At 41.4% G+C, this 13122-nt stretch overlaps 1 protein-coding gene across 1 annotated transcript; it reads left to right on the top strand.

The window, feature by feature from the left end:
• The first annotated feature begins 5334 nt into the window (after nt 1-5334).
• Nucleotides 5335-12649, top strand: LOC121556850 (vicilin-like seed storage protein At2g18540). The gene is made up of 8 exons (XM_045215516.1): nt 5335-5546; nt 6038-6109; nt 7565-7939; nt 8432-8503; nt 8641-8685; nt 9202-9576; nt 10773-10844; nt 12552-12649. Exons 3-8 carry the CDS (start codon nt 7711-7713, stop codon nt 12647-12649), a joined length of 891 nt encoding a protein of 296 aa, XP_045071451.1. The 5' UTR covers nt 5335-5546; nt 6038-6109; nt 7565-7710.
• The last annotated feature ends 473 nt before the right edge of the window (nt 12650-13122 follow it).

The following is a 13122-nucleotide window of genomic DNA, read 5'->3' as shown; positions in this document are numbered from 1 at the left end:
TGTGTAGAAAGTGACGCGGAAGGGCAAAAAAGAATCTAACAACGCATTTAGCTGTCTGATATCAGTGGAGTTTTCTGGTTGAATCACCCTTCTTTCCACCCAATTTTGTTTTTATGTGATGACGTTGAATCAACATCTCTCTCTCTCTCTCTCTCTCTCTCTCTCTCTCTCTCTCTCTCTCTCTCTCTCTCTCTCTCTCTCTCTCTCTCTCTCTCTCTCTCTCTCTCTCTCTCTCTCTCTCTCTCTCTCTCTCTCTCTCTCTCTCTCTCTCTCTCTCTCTCTCTCTCTCTCTCTCTCTCTCTCTCTCTCTCTCTCTCTCTCTCTCTCTCTCTCTCTCTCTCTCTCTCTCTCTCTCTCTCTCTCTCTCTCTCTCTCTCTCAGAATTCTCTGTGTTTTCCACGAGCAGTCAAGGCGTGGCCAAGGTCCCCCAGGTTCTGCAGGTCAAAGTGAGTAATAAAAGTGAGAGTGTCCAAAAGAAAGATGGGAATGACAAAGTAACAGCGCCAAAGACAGAGGCAGAGCTCCTTATGGACAAATTTGAGAGGATGGCAGAAGAGGAGAGAATTTGCCCTTGTCAGAAGGATAGGAGAGATAAAGACCAGGCCAAAGAGATAGAGGGAAAGAGAAAGGATAAGGAGGTGCTGTCTAAAGAAGAGCAGCGCAGGCTGAGGAATGAGAAGGCCTTACAGGAACACCTGGACAGGGTAAAGAATCCGGAATTGACAGGCAAACAGACCAGACAACCACAATGTAAAGGTAGGACCAGGCAAAGTGACAAGGGACTCAAACACAAAACATTTCATTCTCTGTGGGTTAAAAGCAAAGAGCACCATCGTGCTCTCCCTAAAGTTAGGTTGGTGCGTAAAATCCTTAAATTCAAATAAGCAATAAAGTGTGATGGTCCGCACTCAAAAAGATGTCGCATAAAGCTGACGTCATTTTTTTTGTTTTTGTCTTTTTCACTGCATGAGGGATAGCGTACACAGATGTTTCTGCTTTGCATCCTTCAGGGTGGTTTAGCATTACGTTGTACTCAGACGATGCCATCTTAATCCCCATGGGGGAGGCTAATAAAACTGTATTACATTTAAGTAACAGCAGTGTATCTCACTAAGGTACTGAGTTATGTGTGACTACTCCTCTGGTGCATTGAAACAGCCTATAGGACTTAACTCTACTTTTACTGCTGTGTGTTATTGTCCTATCAAATCTCCATTCATATATATTCCTTTTCTGTCCTTAGATTACTCTATTTTCACTGCATCAGGGCTAAAGAGCAAGGACCCGCATGATCAACAGTCAGCAAAATGCAAAGGTAAAACATGAAGGGGGAAAGAGAGGGACAGACTTTTCACAAAGTATTTGATGTAACAGTGCAAAGATAAAAGGACGAGAGATCTAGAGAGAGGGAGACAAAAAAGGACAAGAGAGAGAGACAGAGAGAGAGACAGAGAGAGAGACAGAGAGAGAGACACACAGAGAGAGAGAGAGAGAGAGACAGAGACAGAGACAGAGAGAAACAGAGAGAGAGACAGAGAGAGAAACAGAGAGAGAGACAGAGAAAGAGAGAGAGAGAGAGAGAAAGAGCGAGACAGAGAGAGAGAGACAGAGAGAAATTCATTATTAGAGAGCGGACCCCATACTTCGCTGCCATATAGAGCACTTGGTTCTTTAACTGATTGAGCCAGATTCTAATTGGAATTTCGATTTTAATATTCCTTTTAATGGCTCTTCTTGCTTTGTCTCTCAGCTCATTCACAGCCATGTGAAAGCTACCTGTGTTGCTGATATTTAGTCCTATATACGTGTAATTTTTGGTGTGTTGTAATATAACTGTGTCCAAATAGAATTTATATTTGTCATCCTGATTTCCTGACCTTTTTTTGGAATATCATTATATTCGTTTTTTTTTAGATTAACGGTCAGAGCCCAGGTCTGACAGAACCTGTGCAGATGATCTAGATGCTGCTCTAACCCCTCCTAAGTGGGAGACAGTTGCACCAGGTCATCTGCGTACAGCAGACACTTGATTTCAGTGTTGTGTAGGGTGAGACCAGGTGCTGCCGATTCTTCTAATGTTTTTGCCAATTCATAGAGGTTAAATAGTGTTGCACTTATTGGGCAGCCCTGTTTCACTCCACGTCCCTGAGAGAAGAAGTCTTGGCTTGTTGCCGATTTTAAGTTGTTTTTAGTGTACATTGATTTAATAACATCATATGTTTTCCCTCCAATACCACTTACTATTCGTTTGTAATAAAATACCTTAGTGCAAAATTGAATCAAATGCTTTCTTGAAGTCTACAAAACACGAGTAGATTTTGCCTTTGTTTTGGTTGACTTGTTTGTCAATTAGAGTGTGGAGGGTGTAAATGTGCTCTCTCTCTCTCTCTCTCTCTCAATTCAATTTCAATTTAAGGGCTTTATTGGCATGGGAAACGTATGTTAACATTGTCAAAGCAAGTGAAGTAGGTAGTAAACAAAAGAGAAATAAACAATAAATATTAACAGTAAACATTACACTCAGAAGTTCCAAAAGAATAAAGACATTTCAAATGTCATATTACGTCTATATACAGTGTTGTAACGATGGGCAAATAGTTCAAAATTCTTTTTTGGGTCTGTGTAATCTGAGGGATTCCACCTCATTTTGTGGGCCGGCGGCCTCTCTCAATAGCAAGGCTATGCTCACTGAGTCTGTATATAGTCAAAGCTTCTCTCTCTCTCTCTCTCTCTCTCTCTCTCTCTCTCTCTCTCTCTCTCTCTCTCTCTCTCTCTCTCTCTCTCTCTCTCTCTCTCTCTCTCTCTCTCTCAGAATTCTCTGTGTTTTCCACGAGCAGTCAAGGCGTGGCCAAGGTCCCCCAGGTTCTGCAGGTCAAAGTGAGTAATAAAATTGAGAGTTTCCAAAAGAAAGATGGGAATGACAAAGTAACAGCGCCAAAGACAGAGGCAGAGCTCCTTATGGACAAATTTGAGAGGATGGCAGAAGAGGAGAGAATTTGGCCTTGTCAGAAGGATAGGAGAGATAAAGACCAGGCCAAAGAGATAGAGGGAAAGAGAAAGGATAAGGGAGGTGCTGTCTAAAGAAGAGCAGCGCAGGCTGAGGAATGAGAAGGCCTTACAGGAACACCTGGACAGGGTAAAGAATCCGGAATTGACAGGCAAACAGACCAGACAACCACAATGTAAAGGTAGGACCAGGCAAAGTGACAAGGGACTCAAACACAAAACATTTCATTCTCTGTGGGTTAAAAGCAAAGAGCACCATCGTGCTCTCCCTAAAGTTAGGTTGGTGCGTAAAACCCTTATATTCAAATAAGCAATAAAGTGTGATGGTCCGCACTCAAAAAGATGTCGCATAAAGCTGACGTCATTTTTTTTGTTTTTGTTTTTGTCTTTTTCACTGCATGAGGGATAGCGTACACAGATGTTTCTGCTTTGCATCCTTCAGGGTGGTTTAGCATTACGTTGTACTCAGACGATGCCATCTTAATCCCCATGGGGAGGCTAATAAAACTGTATTACATTTAAGTAACAGCAGTGTATCTCACTAAGGTACTGAGTTATGTGTGACTACTCCTCTTGTGCATTGAAACAGCCTATAGGACTTAACTCTACTTTTACTGCTGTGTGTTATTGTCCTATCAAATCTCCATTCATATATATTCCTTTTCTGTCCTTAGATTACTCTATTTTCACTGCATCAGGGCTAAAGAGCAAGGACCTGCATGATCAACAGTCAGCAAAATGCAAAGGTAAAAGATGAAGGGGGATAGAGAGGGACAGACTTTTCACAAAGTATTTGATGACACAGTGCAAAGATAAAAAGGACGAGAGATCTAGAGAGAGGGAGACAAAAAAGGACGAGAGACAGAGAGAGAGAGAGAGAGAGAGACAGAGACAGAGACAGAGACAGAGAGAAACAGAGAGAGAGACAGAGAGAGAAACAGAGAGAGAGACAGAGAAAGAGAGAGAGAGAGAGAGAGAAAGAGCGAGACAGAGAGAGAGAGACAGAGAGAAATTCATTATTAGAGAGCGGACCCCATACTTCGCTGCCTTATAGAGCACTTGGTTCTATAACTGATTGAGCCAGATTCTAATTGGAATTTCGATTTTAATATTCCTTTTAATGGCTCTTCTTGCTTTGTCTCTCAGCTCATTCACAGCCATGTGAAAGCTACCTGTGTTGCTGATATTTAGTCCTATATACGTGTAATTTTTGGTGTGTTGTAATAGAACTGTGTCCAAATAGAATTTATATTTGTCATCCTGATTTCCTGACCTTTTTTTGGAATATCATTATATTCGTTTTTTTTTTAGATTAACGGTCAGAGCCCAGGTCTGACAGAACCTGTGCAGATGATCTAGATGCTGCTCTAACCCCTCCTAAGTGGGAGACAGTTGCACCAGGTCATCTGCGTACAGCAGACACTTGATTTCAGTGTTGTGTAGGGTGAGACCAGGTGCTGCCGATTCTTCTAATGTTTTGGCCAATTCATAGAGGTTAAATAGTGTTGCACTTATTGGGCAGCCCTGTTTCACTCCACGTCCCTGAGAGAAGAAGTCTCGGCTTGTTGCCGATTTTAAGTTGTTTTTAGTGTACATTGATTTAATAACATCATATGTTTTCCCTCCAATACCACTTACTATTCGTTTGTAATAAAATATCTTAGTGCAAAAATTGAATCAAATGCTTTCTTGAAGTCTACAAAACACGAGTAGATTTTGCCTTTGTTTTGGTTGACTTGTTTGTCAATTAGAGTGTGGAGGGTGTAAATGTGCTCTCTCTCTCTCTCTCTCTCTCAATTCAATTTCAATTTAAGGGCTTTATTGGCATGGGAAACGTATGTTAACATTGTCAAAGCAAGTGAAGTAGGTAGTAAACAAAAGAGAAATAAACAATAAATATTAACAGTAAACATTACACTCAGAAGTTCCAAAAGAATAAAGACATTTCAAATGTCATATTACATCTATATACAGTGTTGTAACGATGGGCAAATAGTTCAAAATTCTTTTTGGGTCTGTGTAATCTGAGGGATTCCACCTCATTTTGTGGGCCGGCGGCCTCTCTCAATAGCAAGGCTATGCTCACTGAGTCTGTATATAGTCAAAGCTTCTCTCTCTCTCTCTCTCTCTCTCTCTCTCTCTCTCTCTCTCTCTCTCTCTCAGAATTCTCTGTGTTTTCCACGAGCAGTCAAAGGCGTGGCCAAGGTCCCCCAGGTTCTGCAGGTCAAAGTGAGTAATAAAAGTGAGAGTGTCCAAAAGAAAGATGGGAATGACAAAGTAACAGCGCCAAAGACAGAGGCAGAGCTCCTTATGGACAAATTTGAGAGGATGGCAGAAGAGGGAGAGAATTTGGCCTTGTCAGAAGGATAGGAGAGATAAAGACCAGGCCAAAGAGATAGAGGGAAAGAGAAAGGATAAGGAGGTGCTGTCTAAAGAAGAGCAGCGCAGGCTGAGGAATGAGAAGGCCTTACAGGAACACCTGGACAGGGTAAAGAATCCGGAATTGACAGGCAAACAGACCAGACAACCACAATGTAAAGGTAGGACCAGGCAAAGTGACAAGGGACTCAAACACAAAACATTTCATTCTCTGTGGGTTAAAAGCAAAGAGCACCATCGTGCTCTCCCTAAAGTTAGGTTGGTGCGTAAAATCCTTAAATTCAAATAAGCAATAAAGTGTGATGGTCCGCACTCAAAAAGATGTCGCATAAAGCTGACGTCTTTTTTTTGTTTTTGTTTTTGTCTTTTTCACTGCATGAGGGATAGCGTACACAGATGTTTCTGCTTTGCATCCTTCAGGGTGGTTTAGCATTACGTTGTACTCAGACGATGCCATCTTAATCCCCATGGGGAGGCTAATAAAACTGTATTACATTTAAGTAACAGCAGTGTATCTCACTAAGGTACTGAGTTATGTGTGACTACTCCTCTGGTGCATTGAAACAGCCTATAGGACTTAACTCTACTTTTACTGCTGTGTGTTATTGTCCTATCAAATCTCCATTCATATATATTCCTTTTCTGTCCTTAGATTACTCTATTTTCACTGCATCAGGGCTAAAGAGCAAGGACCCGCATGATCAACAGTCAGCAAAATGCAAAGGTAAAACATGAAGGGGGAAGAGAGGGACAGACTTTTCACAAAGTATTTGATGTAACAGTGCAAAGATAAAAAGGACGAGAGATCTAGAGAGAGGGAGACAAAAAAGGACAAGAGAGAGAGACAGAGAGAGAGACAGAGAGAGAGACAGAGAGACACAGAGAGAGAGAGAGAGAGAGAGAGAGAGAGACAGAGACAGAGACAGAGACAGAGAGAAACAGAGAGAGAGACAGAGAGAGAAACAGAGAGAGAGACAGAGAAAGAGAGAGAGAGAGAGAGAAAGAGCGAGACAGAGAGAGAGAGACAGAGAGAAATTCATTATTAGAGAGCGGATCCCATACTTCGCTGCCATATAGAGCACTTGGTTCTATAACTGATTGAGCCAGAATCTAATTGGAATTTCGATTTTAATATTCCTTTTAATGGCTCTTCTTGCTTTGTCTCTCAGCTCATTCACAGCCATGTGAAAGCTACCTGTGTTGCTGATATTTAGTCCTAGATACGTGTAATTTTTGGTGTGTTCTAATAGAACTGTGTCCAAATAGAATGTATATTTGTCATCATGATTTCCTGACCTTTTTTTGGAATATCATTATATTCATTTTTTTTTAGATTAACGGTCAGAGCCCAGGTCTGACAGAACCTGTGCAGATGATCTAGATGCTGCTCTAACCCCTCCTAAGTGGGAGACAGTTGCACCAGGTCATCTGCGTACAGCAGACACTTGATTTCAGTGTTGTGTAGGGTGAGACCAGGTGCTGCCGATTCTTCTAATGTTTTGGCCAATTCATAGAGGTTAAATAGTGTTGCACTTATTGGGCAGCCCTGTTTCACTCCACGTCCCTGAGAGAAGAAGTCTCGGCTTGTTGCCGATTTTAAGTTGTTTTTAGTGTACATTGATTTAATAACATCATATGTTTTCCCTCCAATACCACTTACTATTCGTTTGTAATAAAATACCTTAGTGCAAAATTGAATCAAATGCTTTCTTGAAGTCTACAAAACACGAGTAGATTTTGCCTTTGTTTTGGTTGACTTGTTTGTCAATTAGAGTGTGGAGGGTGTAAATGTGGTCTCTCTCTCTCTCTCTCTCAATTCAATTTCAATTTAAGGGCTTTATTGGCATGGGAAACGTATGTTAACATTGTCAAAGCAAGTGAAGTAGGTAGTAAACAAAAGAGAAATAAACAATAAATATTAACAGTAAACATTACACTCAGAAGTTCCAAAAGAATAAAGACATTTCAAATGTCATATTACGTCTATATACAGTGTTGTAACGATGGGCAAATAGTTCAAAATTCTTTTTGGGTCTGTGTAATCTGAGGGATTCCACCTCATTTTGTGGGCCGGCGGCTCTCTCTCAATAGCAAGGCTATGCTCACTGAGTCTGTATATAGTCAAAGCTTCTCTCTCTCTCTCTCTCTCTCTCTCTCTCTCTCTCTCTCTCTCTCTCAGAATTCTCTGTGTTTTCCACAAGCAGTCAAGGCGTGGCCAAGGTCCCCCAGGTTCTGCAGGTCAAAGTGAGTAATAAAAGTGAGAGTGTCCAAAAGAAAGATGGGAATGACAAAGTAACAGCGCCAAAGACAGAGGCAGAGCTCCTTATGGACAAATTTGAGAGGATGGCAGAAGAGGAGAGAATTTGGCCTTGTCAGAAGGATAGGAGAGATAAAGACCAGGCCAAAGAGATAGAGGGAAAGAGAAAGGATAAGGAGGTGCTGTCTAAAGAAGAGCAGCGCAGGCTGAGGAATGAGAAGGCCTTACAGGAACACCTGGACAGGGTAAAGAATCCGGAATTGACAGGCAAACAGACCAGACAACCACAATGTAAAGGTAGGACCAGGCAAAGTGACAAGGGACTCAAACACAAAACATTTCATTCTCTGTGGGTTAAAAGCAAAGAGCACCATCGTGCTCTCCCTAAAGTTAGGTTGGTGCGTAAAATCCTTAAATTCAAATAAGCAATAAAGTGTGATGGTCCGCACTCAAAAAGATGTCGCATAAAGCTGGACGTCTTTTTTTTGTTTTTGTTTTTGTCTTTTTCACTGCATGAGGGATAGCGTACACAGATGTTTCTGCTTTGCATCCTTCAGGGTGGTTTAGCATTACGTTGTACTCAGACGATGCCATCTTAATCCCCATGGGGAGGCTAATAAAACTGTATTACATTTAAGTAACAGCAGTGTATCTCACTAAGGTACTGAGTTATGTGTGACTACTCCTCTGGTGAATTGAAACAGCCTATAGGACTTAACTCTACTTTTACTGCTGTGTGTTATTGTCCTATCAAATCTCCATTCATATATATTCCTTTTCTGTCCTCAGATTACTCTATTTTCACTGCATCAGGGCTAAAGAGCAAGGACCCGCATGATCAACAGTCAGCAAAATGCAAAGGTAAAACATCAAGGGGGATAGAGAGGGACATACTTTTCACAAAGAAGAGCTCAATGATTAAAGTTCAGAATGTGAAGTAAGCATGAAATCCTTCAGTATGTTTATCTATCTCTCCTCTTTCCCACCTCTCTCCGCAGATTTATCCATCTTTTCAGCTGATGCTCAGACGCAGCAGTGCAAAGGTAAGAAATAGGAGGGGTGCAGCATTATGAATTGCTGTGTCATATAAGACCCACTACCCACTGGGCACAAACTGGTTGAATCACCCTTCTTTCCACCCAAATTTGTTTTTATGTGATGACGTTGAATCAACATGGAAAACTGCTTGGATTTGCAAAACGTCATCAATGTAAAGGAATTTCAGTAATGTTTGTATTTTTTTTTCACCCAACTTTTAACCTAAATCCAATGACATGGTTCACATTTAGTTGATTTCACGTTGAATTCACGTTAGTTGACAACTCAGTCAAATGTAAATCAAAATTAGATGTTGAACTGACGTCTGTGTACAGTGGGAATCGAACCCACAACCCTGGTGTTGCAAGCGCCATGCCATACCAACTGAGACACACTAGGCTCTAAATAACAGCGATGATGTTTATTTCCAATCTCTCTCTCTCTCTCTCTCTCTCTCTCTCTCTCTCTCTCTCTCTCTCTCTCTCTCTCTCTCTCTCTCTCTCTCTCTCTCTCTCTCTCAGATTTCTCTGTGTTTTCCACGAGCAGTCAAGGCGTGGCCAAGGTCCCCCAGGTTCTGCAGGTCAAAGTGACTAATAAAAGTGAGAGTGTCCAAAAGAAAGATGGGAATGACAAAGTAACAGCGCCAAAGACAGAGGCAGAGCTCCTTATGGACAAATTTGAGAGGATGGCAGAAGAGGAGAGAATTTGGCCTTGTCAGAAGGATAGGAGAGATAAAGACCAGGCCAAAGAGATAGAGGGAAAGAGAAAGGAGGAGGAGGTGCTGTTTAAAGAAGAGCAGCGCAGGCTGAGGAATGAGAAGGCCTTACAGGAACACCTGGACAGGGTAGAGAATCCGGAAAGGACAGGCAAACAGACCAGACAACCACAATGTAAAGGTAGGACCAGGCAAAGTGACAAGGGACTCAAACACAAAACATTTCATTCTCTGTGGTTTAAAAGCAAAGAGCACCATCGCGCTCTCCCTAAAGTTAGGTTGGTGCGTAAAACCCTTATATTCAAATAAGCAATAAATTGTGATGGTCCGCACTCAAAAAGATGTCGCATAAAGTTGACGTAATTTTTTTTGTTTTTGTTTTAGTCTTTTTCACTGCATGAGGGATAGCGTACACAGATGTTTCTGCTCTCTCTCTCTCTCTCTCTCTCTCTCTCTCTCTCTCTCTCTCTCTCTCTCTCTCTCTCTCTCTCTCTCTCTCTCGCTCTCTCAGATTTCTCTGTGTTTTCCACGAGCAGTCAAGGCGTACCAAGGTCCCCCAGGTTCTGCAGGTCAAAGTGAGTAATAAAAGTGAGAGTGTCCAAAAGAAAGATGGGAATGACAAAGTAACAGCGCCAAAGACAGAGGCAGAGCTCCTTATGGACAAATTTGAGAGGATGGCAGAAGAGGAGAGAATTTGGCCTTGTCAGAAGGATAGGAGAGATAAAGACCAGGCCAAAGAGATAGAGGGAAAGAGAAAGGAGGAGGAGGTGCTGTCTAAAGAAGAGCAGCGCAGGCTGAGGAATGAGAAGGCCTTACAGGAACACCTGGACAGGGTAAAGAATCCGGGAAAGGACGGGCAAACAGACCAGACAACCACAATGTAAAGGTAGGACCAGGCAAAGTGACAAGGGACTCAAACACAAAACATTTCATTCTCTGTGGTTTAAAAGCAAAGAGCACCCTCACGCTCTCCCTAAAGTTAGGTTGGTGCGTAAAACCCTTAAATTCAAATAAGCAATAAAGTGTGATGGTCCGCACTCAAAAAGATGTCGCATAAAGCTGACGTCATTTTTTTGTTTTTGTTTTTGTCTTTTTCACTGCATGAGGGATAGCGTACACAGATGTTTCTGCTTTGCATCCTTCAGGGTGGTTTAGCATCACGTTGTACTCAGACGATGCCATCTTAATCCCCATGGGGAGGCTAATAAAACTGTATTACATTTAAGTAACAGCTGTGTATCTCACTAAGGTACTGAGTTATGTGTGACTACTCCTCTGGTGCATTGAAACAGCCTATAGGACTTAACTCTACTTTTACTGCTGTGTGTTATTGTCCTATCAAATCTCCATTCATATATATTCCTTTTCTGTCCTTAGATTACTCTATTTTCACTGCATCAGGGCTAAAGAGCAAGGACCCGCATGATCAACAGTCAGCAAAATGCAAAGGTAAAACATGAAGGGGGATAGAGAGGGACAGACTTTTCACAAAGTATTTGATGACACAGTGCAAAGATAAAAAGGACGAGAGATATAGAGAGGGAGACAAAAAAGGACGAGAGAGAGAAAGAGAGAGAGAAAGTGAGAGAGAGAGAGAGAGAGACAGAGAAACAGAGAGAGAGACAGAGAGAGAAACAGAGAGAGAGACAGAGAAAGAGAGAGAGACAGAGAGAAATTCATTATTAGAGAGCGGACCCCATACTTCGCTGCCATATAGAGCACTTGGTTCTATAACTGATTGAGCCAGATTCTAATTGGAATTTCGATTTTAATATTCCTTTTAATGGCTCTTCTTGCTTTGTCTCTCAGCTCATTCACAGCCATGTGAAAGCTACCTGTGTTGCTGATATTTAGTCCTAGATACGTGTAATTTTTGGTGGTTCTAATAGAACTTTGTCCAAATAGAATGTATATTTGTCATCCTGATTTCCTGACCTTTTTTTGGAATATCATTATATTCGTTTTTTTTTAGATTAACCTGTGCAGATGATCTAGATGCTGCTGTAACCCCTCCTAAGTGGGAGACAGTTGCACCAGGTCATCTGCGTACAGCAGACACTTGATTTCAGTGTTGTGTAGGGTGAGACCAGGTGCTGCCGATTCTTCTAATGTTTTTGCCAATTCATAGAGGTTAAATAGTGTTGCACTTATTGGGCAGCCCTGTTTCACTCCACGTCCCTGAGAGAAGAAGTCTCGGCTTGTTGCCGATTTTAAGTTGTTTTTAGTGTACATTGATTTAATAACATCATATGTTTTCCCTCCAATACCACTTACCATTCGTTGTAATAAAATACCTTAGTGCAAAATTGAATCAAATGCTTTCTTGAAGTCTACAAAACACGAGTAGATTTTGCCTTTGTTTTGGTTGACTTGTTTGTCAATTAGAGTGTGGAGTGTGTAAATGTGGTCTCTCTCTTTCTCTCTCAATTCAATTTCAATTTAAGGGCTTTATTGGCATGGGGAAACGTATGTTAACATTGTCAAAGCAAGTGAAGTATGTAGTAAACAAAAGAGAAATAAACAATAAATATTAACAGTAAACAATACACTCAGAAGTTCCAAAAGAATAAAGACATTTCAAATGTCATATTACGTCTATATACAGTTTTGTAACGATGGGCAAATAGTTCAAAATTCTTTGTGGGTCTGTGTAATCTGAGGGATTCCACCTCATTTTGTGGGCAGTGCCTACGGCAGCCTCTCTCAATAGCAAGGCTATGCTCACTGAGTCTGTATATAGTCAAAGCTACACTCTCACTCACACACTCTCATACTTTTTATACTGGCCCCACGTGGGAATCGAACCCACAACCCTGGTGTTGCAAGCGCCATGCCATACCAACTGAGACACACTAGGCTCTAAATAACAGCGATGATGTTTATTTCCAATCTCTCTCTCTCTCTCTCTCTCTCTCTCTCTCTCTCTCTCTCTCTCTCTCTCTCTCTCTCTCTCTCTCTCTCTCTCTCTCTCTCTCTCTCTCTCTCTCTCTCTCTCTCTCTCTCTCTCTCTCTCTCTCTCTAATGGTATTATGAGGTCAAACAGACCCAGTGCAAAGGTCATCTTAGTTTACAGTTCTTTTGTACATTGAAAGTGTTATACAACTGCACACATGGAGTGTGGTATTAACATCCCCCCATTTTCCTTTGTCTTGTCAGATGTCTCCATGGTTACTGCAACTGACTCAAAGAATCTGAACCCTCAGAAGGACCAGCCAGCAAAGTGCAAAGGTAAAGACCAGGGCCCGGTTTCCTGATAGCGATGGAACTTAAGCTTACTAGTTTTTTAACGATGTATCGTTTTTATAATGGCCGAAGATGTCAAAAATTACAGACAGTGTAGCCTACAAATAGAAGTAAATTGACTGAACATGAAATTGATTTCAATATGATTGAAATATAGGCCTATACAGCCTACTGGATTTATTTTCTAATGCAGTCATCTCGGTTTTCAGTTGAAGCATATTTTTATCCTTCGCTTGTTGAATTGCAAAGATATTGGCAACTTTGTATTTGTAGTCAACTTCCTGCCGAAGTTATCGTCAGTCACAGAGAGACAGATAAACAGCTTGATTCTATGTTTAGCGGATGTCTTCTGTGTAGAAAGTGACGCTGAAGGGCAAAAAATAATCTAACGACGCATTTAGCTGTCTGATATCAGTGGAGTTTTCTGGTTGAATCACCCTTCTTTCCACCCAATTTTGTTTTTTATGTGATGACGTTGAATCAA

The sequence above is a fragment of the Coregonus clupeaformis genome, unplaced genomic scaffold (genome assembly GCF_020615455.1).
Source record: "Coregonus clupeaformis isolate EN_2021a unplaced genomic scaffold, ASM2061545v1 scaf0462, whole genome shotgun sequence".
Lineage (NCBI taxonomy): Eukaryota > Metazoa > Chordata > Actinopteri > Salmoniformes > Salmonidae > Coregonus > Coregonus clupeaformis.
This window is presented reverse-complemented; position numbering and strand designations above follow the sequence as displayed.